Genomic DNA, 23,952 nt, shown 5'->3' on the forward strand with positions numbered 1-23,952 from the left:
CGCGGAGGACGGGGGTGGTGAGACGAGCGGAGGAGGCGCGGAGGACGGGGGTGGTGAGACGAGCGGAGGAGGCGCGGAGGACGGGGGTGGTGAGACGAGCGGAGGAGGCGCGGAGGACGGGGGTGGTGAGACGAGCGGAGGAGGCGCGGAGGACGGGGGTGGTGAGACGAGCGGAGGAGGCGCGGAGGACGGGGGTGGTGAGACGAGCGGAGGAGGCGCGGAGGACGGGGGTGGTGAGACGAGCGGAGGAGGCGCGGAGGACGGGGGTGGTGAGACGAGCGGAGGAGGCGCGGAGGACGGGGGTGGTGAGACGAGCGGAGGAGGCGCGGAGGACGGGGGTGGTGAGACGAGCGGAGGAGGCGCGGAGGACGGGGGTGGTGAGACGAGCGGAGGAGGCGCGGAGGACGGGGGTGGTGAGACGAGCGGAGGAGGCGCGGAGGACGGGGGTGGTGAGACGAGCGGAGGAGGCGCGGAGGACGGGGGTGGTGAGACGAGCGGAGGAGGCGCGGAGGACGGGGGTGGTGAGACGAGCGGAGGAGGCGCGGAGGACGGGGGTGGTGAGACGAGCGGAGGAGGCGCGGAGGACGGGGGTGGTGAGACGAGCGGAGGAGGCGCGGAGGACGGGGGAGGTGAGACGAGCGGAGGCGCGGAGGACGGGGGTGGTGAGACGAGCGGAGGCGGCGCGGAGGACGGGGGTGGTGAGACGAGCGGAGGCGGCGCGGAGGACGGGGGTGGTGAGACGAGCGGAGGCGGCGCGGAGGACGGGGGTGGTGAGACGAGCGGAGGCGGCGCGGAGGACGGGGGTGGTGAGACGAGCGGAGGCGGCGCGGAGGACGGGGGTGGTGAGACGAGCGGAGGAGGCGCGGAGGACGGGGGTGGTGAGACGAGCGGAGGAGGCGCAGAGGACGGGGGTGGTGAGACGAGCGGAGGAGGCGCGGAGGACGGGGGTGGTGAGAGATTCGGAGGAGGCGCGGAGGACGGGGGTGGTGAGACGAGCGGAGGAGGCGCGGAGGACGGGGGTGGTGAGACGAGCGGAGGAGGCGAGGAGGACGGGGGTGGTGAGACGAGCGGAGGAGGCGAGGAGGACGGGGGGGTGAGACGAGCAGGGGAGGCGCGGAGGACGGGGGGGGGTGAGACGAGCAGGGGAGGCGCGGAGGATGGGGGGGGGTGAGACGAGCAGGGGAGGCGCGGAGGATGGGGGGGGTGAGACGAGCAGGGGAGGCGCGGAGGATGGGGGGGGGGTGAGACGAGCAGGGGAGGCGCGGAGGATGGGGGGGGGGTGAGACGAGCAGGGGAGGCGCGGAGGATGGGGGGGGGGTGAGACGAGCGGGGGAGGGGGTGAGACGAGCAGGGGAGGCGCGGAGGATGGGGGGGGGGGGGGTGAGACGAGCAGGGGAGGCGCAGAGGAGAGTAGAAGTGCAGCAGACCTGAGAAGCAAGTCACGTCCGCCTCCTCCAGCCAAGGCTACAACTGACAACACAACACTTCTCCCTACCTAGTGTCGCCTCCTAGTGGAAAGAGCCTATAGATTGCTGCTTCTCCAATGATATTAACTAGAAAATCTAAAATATTTCTGTCCGGGGGAGGGGATAACTCATCCATCACTTACTTCACGACTCCAAGTTTAAGGTAGGAGGAAACAAAATCAATATATTCAAATAATATTCCCAGCAGCACTAAGTATTTCAGGACTCATGTTAACTAACTTCTTGAAACGGAACAACATTCTGGGCATTATCTTCATGTATAAACACTGCACCTCTATGACAATGTACTCACAGCATCGCAACGTACTAGACTAGTCTGCCAGAGAAAGAGGAAGAAGAAGAACACTCACAACGTAAAGGCTTTACCTAGATCTTCCTCAATCCCCAGCTGCAGCTTCTTTCCTTCCATCTTCTCTATCTCTTCATCATTAAACTTGTACCACTCTGAAGTCTGGGGGTCCTTCACATGGGCAATGTAATGTCCGGAGTAAGCGCTCACCCCTCTGTGGATGAGGACGGCACTCAGCTCATAAACATATCTACTGTCTGTGGAAAAGGACAAAAATTACCAATCAGAGGGGTCTTATAATTACTTGTACCGATACCGAGTTATATCCTGTATTATACTCCAGAGCTGCACTCACTATTCTGCTGGTGGAGTCACTGTGTACATACATTACATTACTTATCCTGTACTGATCCTGAGTTATATCCTGTATTATACTCCAGAGCTGCACTCACTATTTTGCTGGTGGAGTCACTGTGTACATACATTACATTACTTATCCTGTACTGATCCGGAGTTACATCCTGTATTATACTCCAGAGCTGCACTCGCTATTCTGCTGGTGGAGTCACTGTGTACATACATTACATTACTTATCCTGTACTGATCCTGAGTTACATCCTGTATTATACTCCAGAGCTGCACTCACTATTCTGCTGGTGGAGTCACTGTGTACATACATTACATTACTTATCCTGTACTGATCCTGAGTTACATCCTGTATTATACTCCAGAGCTGCACTCACTATTCTGCTGGTGGAGTCACTGTGTACATACATTACTTATCCTGTACTGATCCTGAGTTACATCCTGTATTATACTCCAGAGCTGCACTCACTATTCTGCTGGTGGAGTCACTGTGTACATACATTACTTATCCTGTATTATACTCCAGAGCTGCACTCACTATTCTGCTGGTGGAGTCACTGTGTACATACATTACATTACTCATCCTGTACTGACCCTGAGTTACATCCTGTATTATACTCCAGAGCTGCACTCACTATTCTGCTGGTGTAGTCACTGTGTACATACATTACATTACTTATCCTGTATTATACTCCAGAGCTGCACTCACTATTCTGCTGGTGGAGTCACTGTGTACATACATTACATTACTTATCCTGTACTGATCCTGAGTTACATCCTGTATTATACTCCAGAGCTGCACTCACTATTCTGCTGGTGGAGTCACTGTGTACATACATTACATTACTTATCCTGTACTGATCCTGAGTTACATCCTGAATTATACTCCAGAGCTGCACTCACTATTCTGCTGGTGGAGTCACTGTGTACATACATTACATTACTTATCCTGTACTGATCCTGAGTTATATCCTGTATTATACTCCAGAGCTGCACTCACTATTCTGCTGGTGGAGTCACTATGTACATACATAACATTACTTATCCTGTACTGATCCTGAGTTACATCCTGTATTATACTCCAGAGCTGCACTCACTATTCTGCTGGTGGAGTCACTGTGTACATACATTACATTACTTATCCTGTACTGATCCTGAGTTACATCCTGTATAATAGTCCAGAGCTGCACTCACTATTCTGCTGGTGGAGTCACTGTGTACATACATTATATTACTTATCCTGTACTGATCCTGAGTTACATCCTGTATTATACTCCAGAGCTGCATTCATTATTCTGCTGGTGGAGTCACTGTGTACATACATTACATTACTTATCCTGTCCTGATCCTGAGTTATATCCTGTATTATACTCCAGAGCTGCACTCACTATTCTGCTGGTGGAGTCACTGTGTACATACATTACTTACCCTGTACTGATCCTGAGTTACATCCTGTATTATACTCCAGAGCTGCACTCACTATTCTGCTGGTGGGGTCACTGTGTACATACATTACATTACTTATCCTGTACTGATCCTGAGTTATATCCTGTATTATACTCCAGAGCTGCACTCACTATTCTGCTGGTGGAGTCACTGTGTACATACATTACTTACCCTGTACTGATCCTGAGTTACATCCTGTATTATACTCCAGAGCTGCACTCACTATTCTGCTGGTGGAGTCACTGTGTACATACATTACATTACTTATCCTGTACTGATCCTGAGTTACATCCTGTATTATACTCCAGAGCTGCACTCACTATTCTGCTGGTGGAGTCACTGTGTACATACATTACATTACTTATCCTGTACTGATCCTGAGTTACATCCTGTATTATACTCCAGAGCTGCACTCACTATTCTGCTGGTGGAGTCACTGTGTACATACATTACTTATCCTGTACTGATCCTGAGTTACATCCTGTATTATACTCCAGAGCTGCACTCACTATTCTGCTGGTGGGGTCACTGTGTACATACATTACTTATCCTGTACTGATCCTGAGTTACATCCTGTATTATACTCCAGAGCTGCACTCACTATTCTGCTGGTGGGGTCACTGTGTACATACATTACATTACTTATCCTGTACTGATCCTGAGTTACATCCTGTATTATACTCCAGAGCTGCACTCACTATTCTGCTGGTGGAGTCAGTGTGTACATACATTACATTACTTATCCTGTACTGATCCGGAGTTATATCCTGTTTTATACTCCAGAGCTGCACTCACTATTCTGCTGGTGGAGTCACTGCGTATATACATTACATTACTTATTCTGTCATACTCCAGAGCTGTACTCACTATTCTGCTGGTGGAGTCACTGTGTACATACATTACATTACTTATCCTGTACTGATCCTGAGTTATATCCTGTTTTATACTCCAGAGCTGCAGTCACTATTCTGCTGGTGGAGTCACTGTGTACATACATTACTTATCCTGTACTGATCCTGAGTTACATCCTGTATTATACTCCAGAGCTGAACTCACTATTCTGCTGGTGGAGTCACTGTGTACATACATTACTTATCCTGTACTGATCCTGAGTTACATCCTGTATTATACTCCAGAGCTGCACTCACTATTCTGCTAGTGGAGTCACTGTGTACATACATTACATTACTCATCCTGTATTATACTCCAGAGCTGCACTCACTATTCTGCTGGTGGAGTCACTGTGTACATACATTACTTATCCTGTACTGATCCGGAGTTATATCCTGTATTACACTCCAGAGCTGCACTCACTATTCTGCTGGTGGAATAGCCTCTATAAAAGTTTACATTAACAAACCTGTCTGGCCGACGAATGGATCCATTTCCAGGGTTTCACCAAAGCCGATGTACGTGTTTAGCTTCTTCTTGTGGCCAGTTTGTCTGCAGAGAGTAGAGTGATTGTCACTATGAGGCCTTATTCAGACGGCCGTGTTCAGTCCGTGATATATGGACCGCATGTTGGCAGTATGTCCCGGACCGACCACAGTTGAGAGCCGGACTCCTAGCATCAGTTATCTATTTTCTGGGAGTCTTTGCCGGTTTCAGTATTCCCGCTCTCTCAACTATGGTCGGTCCTGGAAATACTGCCAACATGCGGTCCAAATATCACAATGGGACACGGCCGTCTGAATAAGGTCTTACTGAACGTGATTTGAGATGTAGACAGTAGCGCCGCAATCAACGCACCTGTCAAAGACGAAACGCATGAGCTGCAGGTTGAGGGTGGGCGGCAGATTTAGCAGGCGGATCTTCCGGGTGGCGTTCTGCTTACTCTGACAGGTCTCACAGAAGTATCGATTGTCTCCTTCCAACTTCTCCTCCTGTCAGAAGAGAGACACTGGGGATGAAGTATGAGGGGGAGGGGGGGGGGGGGAGTAGGCGCCGAGAGAGCGGCACACGTGACAGCGTTACCTTTAAGAACTCGGTGATACAATCCGTCAGCTGCTTGTGGCCTTGGATATTCAGCTCCAGCTCATAAAACTTAGACATCAACTTGGACTCACGGCCGCAGTGGCTGCAACTACAACACAATGAAGAGAAGAGGTCAGAGGTGGCGCTGGGGTTCCACGATGCACTGAAATAATCCGTACTATTTAGAAGCGGTGCACCCCCAAATGGTTCAATGCCGATAATTCATGGATTTGAATACGGAGCGGCCGCAGTGATGTGATACATGATTGTAGTCACTAGTATGAGGTGAGGTGTCCGCACAGCTTAGTATTGTAACATGAATGTAGTCAGAGCAGGGCTGCGGCCGTGTGATACAGCCATTGTCCGGCTCCTGACAAGTGCGCGCGCGGTAAGTCTGAGGTGACGCAGCCGGCCCTGCACTAATGGGCAGCGGCACTGAAGACAGAGCCCATGGCGGGCGCACAGCACAACACCCCCATGTTCTGTCTTCAGTGTCGCCACTAATTAGTGCAGCGCCGGCCGCTGATCGCACACAATGGCTACACAGCCGCAGCCCCACTCAACGGCAGAAATCAGAAAAATCTCTGATCTCCGCCACGAATCCCTTGAATGCTGCGATTAAAGCGGACCACCACCGCAGCATTCAAGGGTTAATGAGAAGGGGGGACCCCTGTGACACGACAGAGGGACATACCATATATGGGCAGACAGACCAGGGTCCAGTGAAGGACCCCAGGGCTGTCTGACCATATCTCATGTTAGGGCAAACTGAGGTCTGTCAACCGCCTGTGTACTATCCATATATAGATATATGCCTGTGTGCTATCAGTATATAGATATATGCCTGTGTACTATCAGTATATAGATATATGCCTGTGTGCTATCAGTATATAGATATATGCCTGTGTACTATCAGTATATAGATATATGCCTGTGTGCTATCAGTATATAGATGTATGCCTGTGTGCTATCAGTATATAGATGTATGCCTGTGTACTATCAGTATATAGATATATGCCTGTGTGCTATCAGTATATAGATATATGCCTGTGTGCTATCAGTATATAGATATATGCCTGTGTACTATCAGTATATAGATATATGCCTGTGTACTATCAGTATATAGATATATGCCTGTGTACTATCAGTATATAGATATATGCCTGTGTACTATCAGTATATAGATATATGCCTGTGTACTATCAGTATATAGATATATGCCTGTGTACTATCAGTATATAGATATATGGCTGTGTGCTATCAGTATATAGATATATGCCTGTGTGCTATCAGTATATAGATATATGCCTGTGTGCTATCAGTATATAGATATATGCCTGTGTGCTATCAGTATATAGATATATGCCTGTGTGCTATCAGTATATAGATGTATGCCTGTGTACTATCAGTATATAGATATATGCCTGTGTACTATCAGTATATAGATATATGCCTGTGTGCTATCAGTATATAGATATATGCCTGTGTGCTATCAGTATATAGATGTATGCCTGTGTACTATCAGTATATAGATATATGCCTGTGTACTATCAGTATATAGATATATGCCTGTGTACTATCAGTATATAGATATATGCCTGTGTACTATCAGTATATAGATATATGCCTGTGTACTATCAGTATATAGATATATGCCTGTGTACTATCAGTATATAGATATATGCCTGTGTACTATCAGTATATAGATATATGCCTGTGTGCTATCAGTATATAGATATATGCCTGTGTGCTATCAGTATATAGATATATGCCTGTGTGCTATCAGTATATAGATATATGCCTGTGTACTATCAGTATATAGATATATGCCTGTGTACTATCAGTATATAGATATATGCCTGTGTGCTATCAGTATATAGATATATGCCTGTGTGCTATCAGTATATAGATATATGCCGGTGTACTATCAGTATATAGATATATGCCTGTGTACTATCAGTATATAGATATATGCCGGTGTACTATCAGTATATAGATATATGCCTGTGTGCTATCAGTATATAGATGTATGCCTGTGTACTATCAGTATATAGATATATGCCTGTGTGCTATCAGTATATAGATATATGCCTGTGTACTATCAGTATATAGATATATGCCTGTGTACTATCAGTATATAGATATATGCCTGTGTACTATCAGTATATAGATATATGCCTGTGTGCTATCAGTATATAGATATATGCCTGTGTACTATCAGTATATAGATATATGCCTGTGTGCTATCAGTATATAGATATATGCCTGTGTGCTATCAGTATATAGATATATGCCTGTGTACTATCAGTATATAGATATATGCCTGTGTGCTATCAGTATATAGATATATGCCTGTGTACTATCAGTATATAGATATATGCCTGTGTGCTATCAGTATATAGATATATGCCTGTGTACTATCAGTGTATAGATATATGCCTGTGTGCTATCAGTATATAGATATATGCCTGTGTACTATCAGTATATAGATATATGCCTGTGTGCTATCAGTGTATAGATATATGCCTGTGTGCTATCAGTATATAGATATAAGCCTGTGTGCTATCAGTATATAGATGTATGCCTGTGTACTATCAGTGTATAGATATATGCCTGTGTACTATCAGTATATAGATATATGCCTGTGTACTATCAGTATATAGATATATGCCTGTGTACTATCAGTATATAGATATATGCCTGTGTGCTATCAGTATATAGATATATGCCTGTGTGCTATCAGTATATAGATATATGCCTGTGTGCTATCAGTATATAGATATATGCCTGTGTGCTATCAGTATATAGATATATGCCTGTGTGCTATCAGTATATAGATATATGCCTGTGTGCTATCAGTATATAGATATATGCCTGTGTGCTATCAGTATATAGATATATGCCTGTGTACTGTCAGTATATAGATATATGCCTGTGTACTATCAGTATATAGATATATGCCTGTGTGCTATCAGTATATAGATATATGCCTGTGTGCTATCAGTATATAGATATATGCCTGTGTACTATCAGTATATAGATGTATGCCTGTGTACTATCAGTATATAGATGTATGCCTGTGTACTATCAGTATATAGATATATGCCTGTGTACTATCAGTATATAGATATATGCCTGTGTGCTATCAGTATATAGATATATGCCTGTGTGCTATCAGTATATAGATGTATGCCTGTGTGCTATCAGTATATAGATATATTCCTGTGTACTATCAGTATATAGATATATGCCTGTGTGCTATCAGTATATAGATATATGCCTGTGTACGATCAGTATATAGATATATGCCTGTGTACTATCAGTATATAGATATATGCCTGTGTGCTATCAGTATATAGATATATGCCTGTGTACTATCAGTGTATAGATATATGCCTGTGTACTATCAGTATATAGATATATGCCTGTGTACTATCAGTATATAGATATATGCCTGTGTGCTATCAGTATATAGATATATGCCTGTGTGCTATCAGTATATAGATGTATGCCTGTGTGCTATCAGTATATAGATATATGCCTGTGTGCTATCAGTGTATAGATATATGCCTGTGTACTATCAGTGTATAGATATATGCCTGTGTACTATCAGTATATAGATATATGCCTGTGTACTATCAGTATATAGATATATGCCTGTGTGCTATCAGTATATAGATATATGCCTGTGTACTATCAGTATATAGATATATGCCTGTGTACTATCAGTATATAGATATATGCCTGTGTACGATCAGTATATAGATATATGCCTGTGTGCTATCAGTATATAGATATATGCCTGTGTGCTATCAGTATATAGATATATGCCTGTGTGCTATCAGTATATAGATATATTCCTGTGTACTATCAGTATATAGATATATGTCTGTGTGCTATCAGTATATAGATATATGCCTGTGTACGATCAGTATATAGATATATGCCTGTGTGCTATCAGTGTATAGATATATGCCTGTGTGCTATCAGTATATAGATATATGCCTGTGTGCTATCAGTATATAGATATATGCCTGTGTACTATCAGTATATAGATATATGCCTGTGTGCTATCAGTATATAGATATATGCCTGTGTACTATCAGTATATAGATGTATGCCTGTGTACTATCAGTATATAGATATATGCCTGTGTACTATCAGTATATAGATGTATGCCTGTGTACTATCAGTATATAGATATATGCCTGTGTACTATCAGTATATAGATATATGCCTGTGTGCTATCAGTATATAGATATATGCCTCTGTACTATCAGTATATAGATATATGCCTGTGTGCTATCAGTATATAGATATATGCCTGTGTACTATCAGTATATAGATGTATGCCTGTGTGCTATCAGTATATAGATATATGCCTGTGTGCTATCAGTATATAGATGTATGCCTGTGTGCTATCAGTATATAGATATATGCCTGTGTGCTATCAGTATATAGATATATGCCTGTGTACTATCAGTATATAGATATATGCCTGTGTGCTATCAGTATATAGATATATGCCTGTGTACTATCAGTATATAGATATATGCCTGTGTGCTATCAGTATATAGATATATGGCTGTGTGCTATCAGTATATAGATATATGGCTGTGTGCTATCAGTATATAGATATATGCCTGTGTGCTATCAGTATATAGATATATGCCTGTGTGCTATCTGTATATAGATATGTGCCTGTGTACTATCAGTATATAGATATATGCCTGTGTACTATCAGTATATAGATGTATGCCTGTGTACTATCAGTATATAGATATACGCCTGTGTACTATCAGTATATAGATATATGCCTGTGTGCTATCAGTATATAGATGTATGCCTGTGTACTATCAGTATATAGATATATGCCTGTGTACTATCAGTATATAGATATATGCCTGTGTACTATCAGTATATAGATATATGCCTGTGTGCTATCAGTATATAGATATATGCCTGTGTACTATCAGTATATAGATATATGCCTGTGTGCTATCAGTATATAGATGTATGCCTGTGTACTATCAGTATATAGATATATGCCTGTGTACTATCAGTATATAGATATATGCCTGTGTGCTATCAGTATATAGATATATGCCTGTGTACTATCAGTATATAGATATATGCCTGTGTGCTATCAGTATATAGATATTTGGCTGTGTGCTATCAGTGTATAGATATATGCCTGTGTGCTATCAGTATATAGATATATGCCCGTGTACTATCAGTATATAGATATATGCCTGTGTGCTATCTGTATATAGATATATGCCTGTGTACTATCAGTATATAGATATATGCCTGTGTGCTATCTGTATATAGATATATGCCTGTGTACTATCAGTATATAGATATATGCCTGTGTACTATCAGTGTATAGATATATGCCTGTGTACTATCAGTATATAGATATATGCCTGTGTACTATCAGTATATAGATATATGCCTGTGTACTATCAGTATATAGATATATGCCTGTGTGCTATCAGTATATAGATATATGCCTGTGTACTATCAGTATATAGATATATGCCTGTGTGCTATCAGTATATAGATATATGCCTGTGTGCTATCAGTATATAGATATATGCCTGTGTGCTATCAGTATATAGATATATGCCTGTGTGCTATCAGTGTATAGATATATGCCTGTGTACTATCAGTATATAGATATATGCCTGTGTACTATCAGTATATAGATATATGCCTGTGTACTATCAGTATATAGATATAAGCCTGTGTACTATCAGTGTATAGATATATGCCTGTGTACTATCAGTATATAGATATATGCCTGTGTACTATCAGTATATAGATATAAGCCTGTGTGCTATCAGTATATAGATGTATGCCTGTGTGCTATCAGTATATAGATATATTCCTGTGTGCTATCAGTATATAGATATATGGCTGTGTGCTATCAGTATATAGATATATGCCTGTGTGCTATCAGTATATAGATATATGCCTGTGTACTATCAGTATATAGATATATGCCTGTGTGCTATCAGTATATAGATATATGCCTGTGTGCTATCAGTATATAGATATATGCCTGTGTACTATCAGTATATAGATATATGCCTGTGTGCTATCAGTATATAGATATATGCCTGTGTGCTATCAGTATATAGATATATGCCTGTGTGCTATCAGTATATAGATATATGCCTGTGTACTATCAGTATATAGATATATGCCTGTGTGCTATCAGTATATAGAAATATGCCTGTGTACTATCAGTATATAGATATATGCCTGTGTACTATCAGTATATAGATATATGCCTGTGTACTATCAGTATATAGATATATGCCTGTGTACTATCAGTATATAGATATATGCCTGTGTACTATCAGTATATAGATATATGCCTGTGTGCTATCAGTATATAGATATATGGCTGTGTACTATCAGTATATAGATATATGCCTGTGTACTATCAGTATATAGATATATGCCTGTGTACTATCAGTATATAGATATTTGCCTGTGTACTATCAGTATATAGATATATGCCTGTGTGCTATCAGTATATAGATATATGCCTGTGTGCTATCAGTATATAGATATGTGCCTGTGTACTATCAGTATATAGCTGTATGCCCGTGTATTATCAGTATATAGATATGTGCCTGTGTGCTATCAGTTGTATAGATATATGCCTGTGTGTTATCAGTATATAGATATATGGCTGTGTACTATCATCTATAGACCGGGCCTATATATCAGCAGAGAGGACAGCGGCGGGGGTGCAGGTCTGAGGGTCCCGTCATCTATAGAGCCGGCCTATATATCAGCAGAGAGGAGAGCGGCGGGGGTGCAGGTCTGAGGGTCCCGGCATCTATAGAGCCGGCCTATATATCAGCAGGGAGGAGAGCGGCGGGGGTGCAGGTCTGAGGGTCCCGTCATCTATAGACCCGGCCTATATATCAGCAGGGAGGAGAGCGTGGGGGTGCAGGTCTGAGGGTCCCGTCATCTATAGACCCGGCCTATATAGCAGCAGGGATGAGGACAGCGGCGGGGGTGCAGGTCTGAGGGTCCCGTCATCTATAGACCCGGCCTATATAGCAGCAGGGATGAGGACAGCGGCGGGGGTGCAGGTCTGAGGGTCCCGTCATCTATAGACCCGGCCTATATAGCAGCAGGGATGAGGACAGCGGCGGGGGTGCAGGTCTGAGGGTCCCGTCATCTATAGAGCCGGCCTATATATCAGCAGAGAGGAGAGCGGCGGGGGTGCAGGTCTGAGGGTCCCGTCATCTATAGACCCGGCCTATATATCAGCAGGGAGGAGAGCGGCGGGGGTGCAGGTCTGAGGGTCCCGTCATCTATAGACCCGGCCTATATATCAGCAGGGAGGAGAGCGGCGGGGGTGCAGGTCTGAGGGTCCCGTCATCTATAGAGCCGGCCTATATATCAGCAGGGAGGAGAGCGGCGGGGGTGCAGGTCTGAGGGTCCCGTCATCTATAGACCCGGCCTATATATCAGCAGAGATGAGGACAGCGGCGGGGGTGCAGGTCTGAGGGTCCCGTCATCTATAGAGCCGGCCTATATATCAGCAGAGAGGAGAGCGGCGGGGGTGCAGGTCTGAGGGTCCCGTCATCTATAGACCCGGCCTATATATCAGCAGGGAGGAGAGCGGCGGGGGTGCAGGTCTGAGGGTCCCGTCATCTATAGAGCCGGCCTATATATCAGCAGAGAGGAGAGCGGCGGGGGTGCAGGTCTGAGGGTCCCGGCATCTATAGAGCCGGCCTATATATCAGCAGGGAGGAGAGCGGCGGGGGTGCAGGTCTGAGGGTCCCGTCATCTATAGACCCGGCCTATATATCAGCAGGGAGGAGAGCGTGGGGGTGCAGGTCTGAGGGTCCCGTCATCTATAGACCCGGCCTATATAGCAGCAGGGATGAGGACAGCGGCGGGGGTGCAGGTCTGAGGGTCCCGTCATCTATAGACCCGGCCTATATAGCAGCAGGGATGAGGACAGCGGCGGGGGTGCAGGTCTGAGGGTCCCGTCATCTATAGACCCGGCCTATATAGCAGCAGGGATGAGGACAGCGGCGGGGGTGCAGGTCTGAGGGTCCCGTCATCTATAGAGCCGGCCTATATATCAGCAGAGAGGAGAGCGGCGGGGGTGCAGGTCTGAGGGTCCCGTCATCTATAGACCCGGCCTATATATCAGCAGGGAGGAGAGCGGCGGGGGTGCAGGTCTGAGGGTCCCGTCATCTATAGACCCGGCCTATATATCAGCAGGGAGGAGAGCGGCGGGGGTGCAGGTCTGAGGGTCCCGTCATCTATAGAGCCGGCCTATATATCAGCAGGGAGGAGAGCGGCGGGGGTGCAGGTCTGAGGGTCCCGTCATCTATAGACCCGGCCTATATATCAGCAGAGATGAGGACAGCGGCGGGGGTGCAGGTCTGAGGGTCCCGTCATCTATAGAGCCGGCCTATATATCAGCAGAGAGGAGAGCGGCGGGGGTGCAGGTCTGAGGGTCCCGGCATCTATAGAGCCGGCCTATATATCAGCAGGGAGGAGAGCGGCGGGGGTGCAGGTCTGAGGGTCCCGTCATCTATAGACCCGGCCTATATATCAGCAGGGAGGAGAGCGGTGGGGGTGCAGGTCTGAGGGTCCTGTCATCTATAGACCCAGCCTATATATCAGCAGGGAGGAGGACAGCGGCGGGGGTGCAGGTCTGAGGGTCCCGGCATCTATAGAGCCGGCCTATATATCAGCAGAGAGGAGGACAGCGGCGGGGGTGCAGGTCTGAGGGTCCCGTCATCTATAGACCCGGCCTATATATCAGCAGAGAGGAGAGCGGCGGGGGTGCAGGTCTGAGGGTCCCGGCATCTATAGAGCCGGCCTATATATCAGCAGAGAGGAGGACAGCGGTGGGGGTGCAGGTCTGAGGGTCCCGTCATCTATAGACCCGGCCTATATATCAGCAGAGAGGAGAGCGGCGGGGGTGCAGGTCTGAGGGTCCCGTCATCTATAGACCCGGCCTATATATCAGCAGAGAGGAGAGCGGCGGGGGTGCAGGTCTGAGGGTCCCGTCATCTATAGACCCGGCCTATATATCAGCAGAGAGGAGAGCGGCGGGGGTGCAGGTCTGAGGGTCCCGGCATCTATAGAGCCGGCCTATATATCAGCAGGGAGGAGAGCGGCGGGGGTGCAGGTCTGAGGGTCCCGTCATCTATAGACCCGGCCTATATATCAGCAGGGAGGAGAGCGGCGGGGGTGCAGGTCTGAGGGTCCCGTCATCTATAGACCGGGCCTATATATCAGCAGGGAGGAGAGCGGCGGGGGTGCAGGTCTGAGGGTCCCGTCATCTATAGACCCGGCCTATATATCAGCAGGGAGGAGAGCGGCGGGGGTGCAGGTCTGAGGGTCCCGTCATCTATAGACCCGGCCTATATAGCAGCAGGGATGAGGACAGCGGCGGGGGTGCAGGTCTGAGGGTCCCGGCATCTATAGACCCGGCCTATATAGCAGCAGGGATGAGGACAGCGGCGGGGGTGCAGGTCTGAGGGTCCCGTCATCTATAGACCCGGCCTATATATCAGCAGAGATGAGGACAGCGGCGGGGGTGCAGGTCTGAGGGTCCCGTCATCTATAGACCCGGCCTATATATCAGCAGAGAGGAGGAGAGCGGCGGGGGTGCAGGTCTGAGGGTCCCGTCATCTATAGACCCGGCCTATATAGCAGCAGGGATGAGGACAGCGGCGGGGGTGCAGGTCTGAGGGTCCCGTCATCTATAGAGCCGGCCTATATATCAGCAGGGAGGAGAGCGGCGGGGGTGCAGGTCTGAGGGTCCGGCATCTATAGACCCGGCCTATATAGCAGCAGGGATGAGGACAGCGGCGGGGGTGCAGGTCTGAGGGTCCCGTCATCTATAGACCCGGCCTATATATCAGCAGAGAGGAGGAGAGCGGCGGGGGTGCAGGTCTGAGGGTCCCGTCATCTATAGACCCGGCCTATATATCAGCAGAGAGGAGGACAGCGGCGGGGGTGCAGGTCTGAGGGTCCCGTCGGTGTAACGGAGGCAGCCAGTACCTGGTATATTTGGGTTTCTCAGACACGGTTCACATTGTGCTATACATGCTTCGCTGCGCTCCCCGGATGATTACATAAAGCTGCAGCGGTTACCATGGTGATCAGAATCCTGCTAATAGTGGTCACTCCCATAGACCGTGGGGAGGCGACACGCCGGGACACGGAGCGGATCGTCAGTAATAGAGCGGACGGGAGGTATCCGGGAAACACTGGAAGGGAATGAAGTAACGCAAATCCACGAGATTTACTGCAGGACCACGAGACCCGAGCGTAGAAAGTGTCCCCCCCCCCCTGTACCCGGCATCACGTGAGGACAGCCCTGCCAGGTATGGGGGACAGATCATATACAGACCAGTCCTGACCACCGAGGACAATACAGCGCGTCACAATCTACAGGGGCCACTAGGGAGAGGTTTGAGGTGCAGCACTGGCCCGTGGCTCTCCCTCCATGAAGTCTACGGGACTTACAGCAAGAGCCAGAAAATGAAGGAAAGAGTCGTGAGCCATAGAACGCAATGTAGAGCCGGGCACCTGTGATGTCAATGGGAAAGGAGCCGGCTGACCACCCCTGAACCCCCCGGGACCTGCACCCCCGCCACTTACAGCTTACCCCGGAATAAGTACAGACGTGATCTTGTGGTGTCGCTGCTGCGTCAGAAGATCTGAGTAAGGCCTAAACCACACAGACCCATACAATGCAATGTGGCCGTTACAACTGAGCGCGTGAAGGGTCCGCTTCACTCCATGGACTCGTCTTTGGGGGATATGTGATATCGCACCCCGCAGCGCAGAGCACGGAAGCAAAAAACTGCCGTTTTTCATGTCCAAAGACGCGCAACGGCCGCGTGAATCTACCCGATGGCCTCATTCACACGGCAGAATTTCCATCAGGATTTTACATCAGCGTTTGGAAGCCACAACTGGGAGGGAGGAGGAGATCTTTACATTATACTTTCTCGGTTTAGGTTCTTTCTTTGTTTCTTTAATGAGCCGATCACTACAATCCCTCGGATCTACTGCAGAGATCGGGTGAGATCGCTGGACTTTACAGTCACGTGTGATACGTCCACTCCATGTCTAGCGCTAACGATGGCCCCTACAGAGACACACGATCATATCTAGCGCTCCCTGACACCTGGGCTGCCGGCTCTGGTCATGGGGTTCATAGACGAGCACAGCTGACCCCCTCCCCCGCTGACACTCACACAGTCACGTAGGCGTACTGGCCACAGAACTGGTTCTGAATGATGTCCCGCACATACGGAGCCGTCTGTTTGGACAAGGATTCTTCCAGCACACTCATGAACAGCTTAGAGAATTCCTGGGCGTCCTAAGAGAAGCAGAAATGTCAAATATCAGATCGAGAGAAACGTCACTGCAACATCTTAGGCCTCGTTCACACGACAGGGTTTCCCGGCTGCATTAGGAATAATAGACCCCTAATGGGGCTATTCACACGACCGATTTTTTGACGGCCGGAAAAACCGGCCGTCAAAAAATAGGACATGCTCTATCTTCGCCCGGTCCCCGGCCGCCCGGCCCCCATAGCAGTCTATGGGGCCGGGTATTACACGGCCATCACCAGAATGTGTCCCGAGTGATGGCCGGGTCTTCCGGAGCTTGCGCTCTATCTCCTCCTCACAGCGCAGAGTGCATGTGAGGAGGAGGAGTTGATGCCATTCTGACGATGGCTGTACACTGTGTGGCAGGGCCGGGGTGTACAGCAGGTGGAGGGAGCGCTGCGCTGGCTCCCTTCCCCTGCTTGTTAAAAGCGCCCTGGCCCGGCGACACCTTCTGCGGCTGCTGCTACTACTGCAGCGACGCCACTATAGCAGAGCGGGGAGGGGGGGGGGGGTATCTCCCCGCTCTGCTATGTGCTAGCCGCACTTTAGCTCCTTGAAAGAGCGGAATCCCCGTGTTTTTGGGAATTCCGCTCCTGGACAGAACGCTTGATGTCTCTGTCCATATCTGGGCAGTGACATCAGGGGAAACTCCTGAAGCGGAATCCCCGAACACATGGGGATTCCCCTTCAGGAGTTGCCACTGATGTCACTGTCCGGATCTGCCCGGCCCGGATGCAATACTTTATGCAAACCGGCCGGGCAAAATGGCCAATTTTACCGGCCGACACTCGGGCGGGACCCTGTCGTGTGAATCCCGACTAAACCTCTGAGCGCAACAACATGGCCGACTAACCCAAGTGATCCAACCAGCAGTCACATCTCACTAGACAGTGCGGGGAATCTAACAACAGTATAATACAGGATAAGTAAATGTACACAGTGACTCCACCAGCAGAATAGTGAGTGCAGCTCTGGAGTATAATACAGGATATAACTCAGGATCAGTAATGTAATGTATGTACACAGTGACTCCACCAGCAGAATAGTGAGTGCAGCTCTGGAGTATAATACAGGATGTAACTCAGGATCAGTACAGGATAAGTAATGTAATATATGTACACAGTGACTCCACCAGCAGAATAGTGAGTGCAGCTCTGCAGTATAATACAGGATGTAACTCAGGATCAGTACAGGATAAGTAATGTAATGTATGTACACAGTGACTCCACCAGCAGAATAGTGAGTGCAGCTCTGGAGTATAATACAGGATATAACTCAGGATCAGTACAGGATAAGTAATGTAATGTATGTACACAGTGACTCCACCAGCAGAATAGTGAGTGCAGCTCTGGAGTATAATACAAGATGTAACTCAGGATCAGTACAGGATAAGTAATGTAATGTATGTACACAGTGACTCCACCAGCAGAATAGTGACTGCAGCTCTGGAGTATAATACAGGATATAACTCAGGATCAGTACAGGATAAGTAATGTATGTACACAGTGACTCCACCAGCAGAATAGTGAGTGTAGCTCTGGAGTATAATACAGGATATAACTCAGGATCAGTACAGGATAAGTAATGTAATGTATGTACACAGTGACTCCACCAGCAGAATAGTGAGTGCAGCTCTGGAGTATAATACAGGATATAACTCAGGATCAGTACAGGATAAGTAATGTAATGTATGTACACAGTGACTCCACCAGCAGAATAGTGACTGCAGCTCTGGAGTATAATACAGGATATAACTCAGGATCAGTACAGGATAAGTAATGTATGTACACAGTGACTCCACCAGCAGAATAGTGAGTGTAGCTCTGGAGTATAATACAGGATATAACTCAGGATCAGTACAGGATAAGTAATGTAATGTATGTACACAGTGACTCCACCAGCAGAATAGTGAGTGCAGCTCTGGAGTATAATACAGGATATAACTCAGGATCAGTACAGGATAAGTAATGTAATGTATGTACACAGTGACTCCACCAGCAGAATAGTGACTGCAGCTCTGGAGTATAATACAGGATATAACTCAGGATCAGTACAGGATAAGTAATGTATGTACACAGTGACTCCACCAGCAGAATAGTGAGTGTAGCTCTGGAGTATAATACAGGATATAACTCAGGATCAGTACAGGATAAGTAATGTAATGTATGTACACAGTGACTCCACCAGCAGAATAGTGAGTGCAGCTCTGAAGTATAATACAGGATGTAACTCAGGATCAGTACAGGATAAGTAATGTATGTACACAGTGACTCCACCAGCAGAATAGTGAGTGCAGCTCTGGAGTATAATACAGGATGTAACTCAGGATCAGTACAGGATAAGTAATGTATGTACACAGTGACTCCACCAGCAGAATAGTGAGTGCAGCTCTGGAGTATAATACAGGATATAACTCAGGATCAGTACAGGATAAGTAATGTAATGTATGTACACAGTGACTGCACCAGCAGAATAGTGAGTACAGCTCTGGAGTATAATACAGGATGTAACTCAGGATCAGTACAGGATAAGTAATGTAATGTATGTACACAGTGACTCCACCAGCAGAATAGTGAGTGCAGCTCTGGAGTATAATACAGGATGTAACTCAGGATCAGTACAGGATAAATAATGTAATGTATGTACACAGTGACTCCACCAGCAGAATAGTGAGTGCAGCTCTGGAGTATAATACAGGATGTAACTCAGGATCAGTACAGGATAAGTAATGTATGTACACAGTGACTCCACCAGCAGAATAGTGAGTGCAGCTCTGGAGTATAATACAAGATATAACTCAGGATCAGTATAGGATAAGTAATGTAATGTATGTACACAGTGACTCCACCAGCAGAATAGTGAGTGCAGCTCTGGAGTATAATACATGATGTAACTCAGGATCAGTACAGGATAAGTAATGTATGTACACAGTGACTCCACCAGCAGAATAGTGAGTGCAGCTCTGGAGTATAATGCAGGATATAACTCAGGATCAGTACAGGATAAGTAATGTATGTACACAGTGACTCCACCAGCAGAATAGTGAGTACAGCTCTGGAGTATAATACATGATGTAACTCAGGATCAGTACAGGATAAGTAATGTAATGTATGTACATAGTGACTCCACCAGCAGAATAGTGAGTGCAGCTCTGGAGTATAATACAGGATGTAACTCAGGATCAGTACAGGATAAGTAATGTATGTACACAGTGACTCCACCAGCAGAATAGTGAGTGCAGCTCTGGAGTATAATACAGGATGTAACTCAGGATCAGTACAGGATAAGTAATGTAATGTATGTACACAGTGACTCCACCAGCAGAATAGTGAGTGCAGCTCTGGAGTATAATACAGGATGTAACTCGGGATCAGTACAGGATAAGTAATGTATGTACACAGTGACTCCACCAGCAGAATAGTAAGTGCAGCTCTGGAGTATAATACAGGATGTAACTCAGGATCAGTACATGATAAGTAATGTAATGTATGTACACAGTGACTCCACCAGCAGAATAGTGAGTGCAGCTCTGGAGTATAATACAGGATGTAACTCAGGATCAGTACAGGATAAGTAATGTAATGTATGTACACAGTGACTCCACCAGCAGAATAGTGAGTGCAGCTCTGGAGTATAATACAGGATGTAACTCAGGATAAGTAATGTAATGTATGTACACAGGGACTCCACCAGCAGAATAGTGAGTGCAGCTCTGGAGTATAATACAGGATGTAACTCAGGATCAGTACAGGATAAGTAATGTATGTACACAGTGACTCCACCAGAAGAATAGTGAGTGCAGCTCTGGAGTATAATACAGGATGTAACTCAGGATCAGTACAGGATAAGTAATGTATGTACACAGTGACTCCACCAGCAGAATAGTGAGTGCAGCTCTGGAGTATAATACAGGATGTAACTCAGGATCAGTACAGGATAAGTAATGTAATGTATGTACACAGTGACTCCACCAGCAGAATAGTGAGTGCAGCTCTGGAGTATAATACAGGATATAACTCAGGATCAGTACAGGATAAGTAATGTAATGTATGTACACAGTGACCCCACCAGCAGAATAGTGAGTGCAGCTCTGGAGTATAATACAGGATGTAACTCAGGATCAGTACAGGATAAGTAATGTAATGTATGTACACAGTGACTCCACCAGCAGAATAGTGAGTGCAGCTCTGGAGTATAACACAGGAGGTAATGCCTATTGTCAATGCCCATCTCGGAGGACCTGACTGGACAGTAACGGTGCAGGCGTCTTCATGGCTATATTATACTAACAAACAAATCTGATAATCTGATAATGCAATCACTGTAGAGGTGCTGCAGACTTTATTGTGCTCATCTGCATCTCGTGTTATACACTAACAGCTTAACTCCCCCTCCCCCATTCTGAGCTCTGGGACGTACGTCCACGTCACTGTGAGACAATCCCTAAATGAGCAGCAATCACACAACATTGTCAGAGCCGCTCACCTGCTGCTGCCCCGTATCCAGCCCTAGAGCCCGGACGAACCCTGACGGGTCAATGTAGCGTCTGTTACTGTTCTGTAGCAGAGCAAAGAGGTACTGCAGGTGCTCACTGACGGTCTGCGGCTCGTACTCTAGAAGACAAACATGACACGGATTAGCATCATCTCCCCTCCCCCACTGAGCTAATGGGAACACACGGAGTATATAATGCCCTCTGCTCAGGAGAGATATGTATGTATGAATGTATGTATGTATGTAGTGTGTGTATGTTTGTATTTATGTATGTTTGTATGTATGTGAGCGTGTATGTATGTTTGTATGTATGTGAGCGTGTATGTATGTATGTATGCGAGCGTGTACGTATGCATGTATGTGAGCGTGTATGTATGTATGTGAGCGTGTTTGTATGTATGTATGTATGCGAGCGTGTATGTATGTGAGCGTGTATGTATGGATGTTTGTATGTATGTGAGCGTGTATGTATGAATGTATGTATGTATGCGAGCGTGTATGTATGTATGTATGCATGCTTGTGTGTATGTGAGCGTGTATGTATGTATGTATGTATGCGAGCGTGTACGTATGTATGTGAGCGTGTTTGTATGTATGTATGTATGTATGCGAGCGTGTATGTATGTGAGCGTGTATGTATGTATGTATGTGAGCGTGTATGTATGTATGTTTGTATGTATGTGAGCGTGTATGTATGAATGTATGTATGTATGCGAGCGTGTATGTATGTATGTATGCATGCTTGTGTGTATGTGAGCGTGTATGTATGTATGTATGTATGTGTGTATGTGAGCGTGTATGTATGTATGTATGCATGCATGTATGTATGTAAGCATGTATGTGAGCGTGCATGTATGCGAGCGTGTATGTATGCGAGCGTGTATGTATGCGAGCGTGTATGTATGCGAGCGTGTATGTATGCGAGCGTGTATGTATGCGAGCGTGTATGTATGCGAGCGTGTATGTATGCGAGCGTGTATGTATGCGAGCGTGTATGTATGCGAGCGTGTATGTATGCGAGCGTGTATGTATGTGAGCGTGTATGTATGTGAGCGTGTATGTATGTGAGCGTGTATGTATGTGAGTGTGTATGTATGTGAGCGTGCGTGCGTGTGTGTATGTATGTATGTATGTATGTATGTGAGCGTGTATGTATGTGAGCGTGTATGTATGTGAGCGTGTGTGCGTGTGTATGTATGTATGTATGTATGAGCGTGTATGTATGTGAGCGTGTGTGTATGTGAGCGTGTGTGTATGTGAGCGTGTGTGCGTGTGTATGTATGTATGTGAGCGTGTATGTATGTGAGCGTGTGTGTATGTATGCATGTATGTATGTATGTGCGCGTGTGTGTGAGCGTGTGTGTGTGTGTGTATGTATGCGTGTGTATGTATGTATGTATGTATGTGAGCGTGTGTATGTATGTATGTGAGCGTGTGTGTGTGTATGTATGTGTATGTATGTGAGCGTGTGTGCGTGTGCGTGTGCGTATGTAGTGTGTGTATGTATGTATGTATGTAGTGTGTGTATGTATGTAGTGTGTGTATGTATGTAGTGTGTGTATGTATGTAGTGTATGTATGTATGTAGTGTATGTATGTAGTGTGTGTATGTATGTATGTATGTATGTATGTATGTGAGCGTGTGTATGTATGTATGTATACAAATCTGCAGGCGAAAGTGCTGGTAAAGTCCCACATCAGGGTCAGTGCTATGAAATCTCCCTCATGGGCGAGTCCCGTGCGCTGGTATAGGGCGCCGTATTTCTCCCCTTGAAGCAATGCTGAGAATTCATCTGTAACGCGGTGTCCAACGGAGCAGCCACGTATATAAACGGAGGCCCACAGAGGTGCAGCAAGGCCGCGTGACTACACAGAGGTGCAGCAAGGCCGCGTGACTATACAGAGGTGCAGCAAGGCCGCGTGACTATACAGAGGTGCAGCAAGGCCGCGTGACTATACAGAGGTGCAGCAAGGCCGCGTGACTATACAGAGGTGCAGCAAGGCCGCGTGACTATACAGAGGTGCAGCAAGGCCGCGTGACTATACAGAGGTGCAGCAAGGCCGCGTGACTATACAGAGGTGCAGCAAGGCCGCGTGACTATACAGAGGTGCAGCAAGGCCGCGTGACTATACAGAGGTGCAGCAAGGCCGCGTGACTACACAGAGGTGCAGCAAGGCCGCGTGACTACACAGAGGTGCAGTAAGGCCGCGTGACTACACAGAGGTGCAGTAAGGCCGCGTGACTATACAGAGGCGCAGTAAGGCCGCGTGACTACACAGAGGCGCAGTAAGGCCGCGTGACTACACAGAGGTGCAGTAAGGCCGCATGACTACACAGAGGCGCAGTAAGGCCGCATGACTATACAGAGGTGCAGTAAGGCCGCATGACTATACAGAGGCGCAGTAAGGCCGCATGACTACACAGAGGCGCAGTAAGGCCGCATGACTATACAGAGGTGCAGTAAGGCCGCATGACTACACAGAGGCGCAGTAAGGCC

The 23,952-nt window shown here is 46.8% G+C and overlaps 1 protein-coding gene across 2 annotated transcripts in view; it reads right to left on the reverse strand.

The window, feature by feature from the left end:
• USP48 (ubiquitin specific peptidase 48) overlaps window positions 1-21,531 on the reverse strand; it is a 41,932-nt gene extending 20,401 nt beyond the window's left edge. For both annotated transcript variants that reach the window (XM_075848742.1, XM_075848741.1), the window contains exons 1-6: window positions 21,447-21,531; window positions 16,824-16,948; window positions 5,563-5,671; window positions 5,338-5,471; window positions 4,949-5,031; window positions 1,854-2,033 (exon numbers count right to left, since the gene is read on the reverse strand). In XM_075848742.1, coding sequence (XP_075704857.1) covers window positions 1,854-2,033; window positions 4,949-5,031; window positions 5,338-5,471; window positions 5,563-5,671; window positions 16,824-16,921 — 604 coding nt within the window. In that variant the 5' untranslated portion in view covers window positions 16,922-16,948; window positions 21,447-21,531. The remainder of the gene's footprint in view (window positions 1-1,853; window positions 2,034-4,948; window positions 5,032-5,337; window positions 5,472-5,562; window positions 5,672-16,823; window positions 16,949-21,446) is intronic.
• Between the last annotated feature and the right edge of the window lie 2,421 nt (window positions 21,532-23,952).

The sequence above is a fragment of the Rhinoderma darwinii genome, unplaced genomic scaffold (genome assembly GCF_050947455.1).
Source record: "Rhinoderma darwinii isolate aRhiDar2 unplaced genomic scaffold, aRhiDar2.hap1 Scaffold_4582, whole genome shotgun sequence".
Classification (NCBI taxonomy): Eukaryota; Metazoa; Chordata; class Amphibia; order Anura; family Rhinodermatidae; genus Rhinoderma; species Rhinoderma darwinii.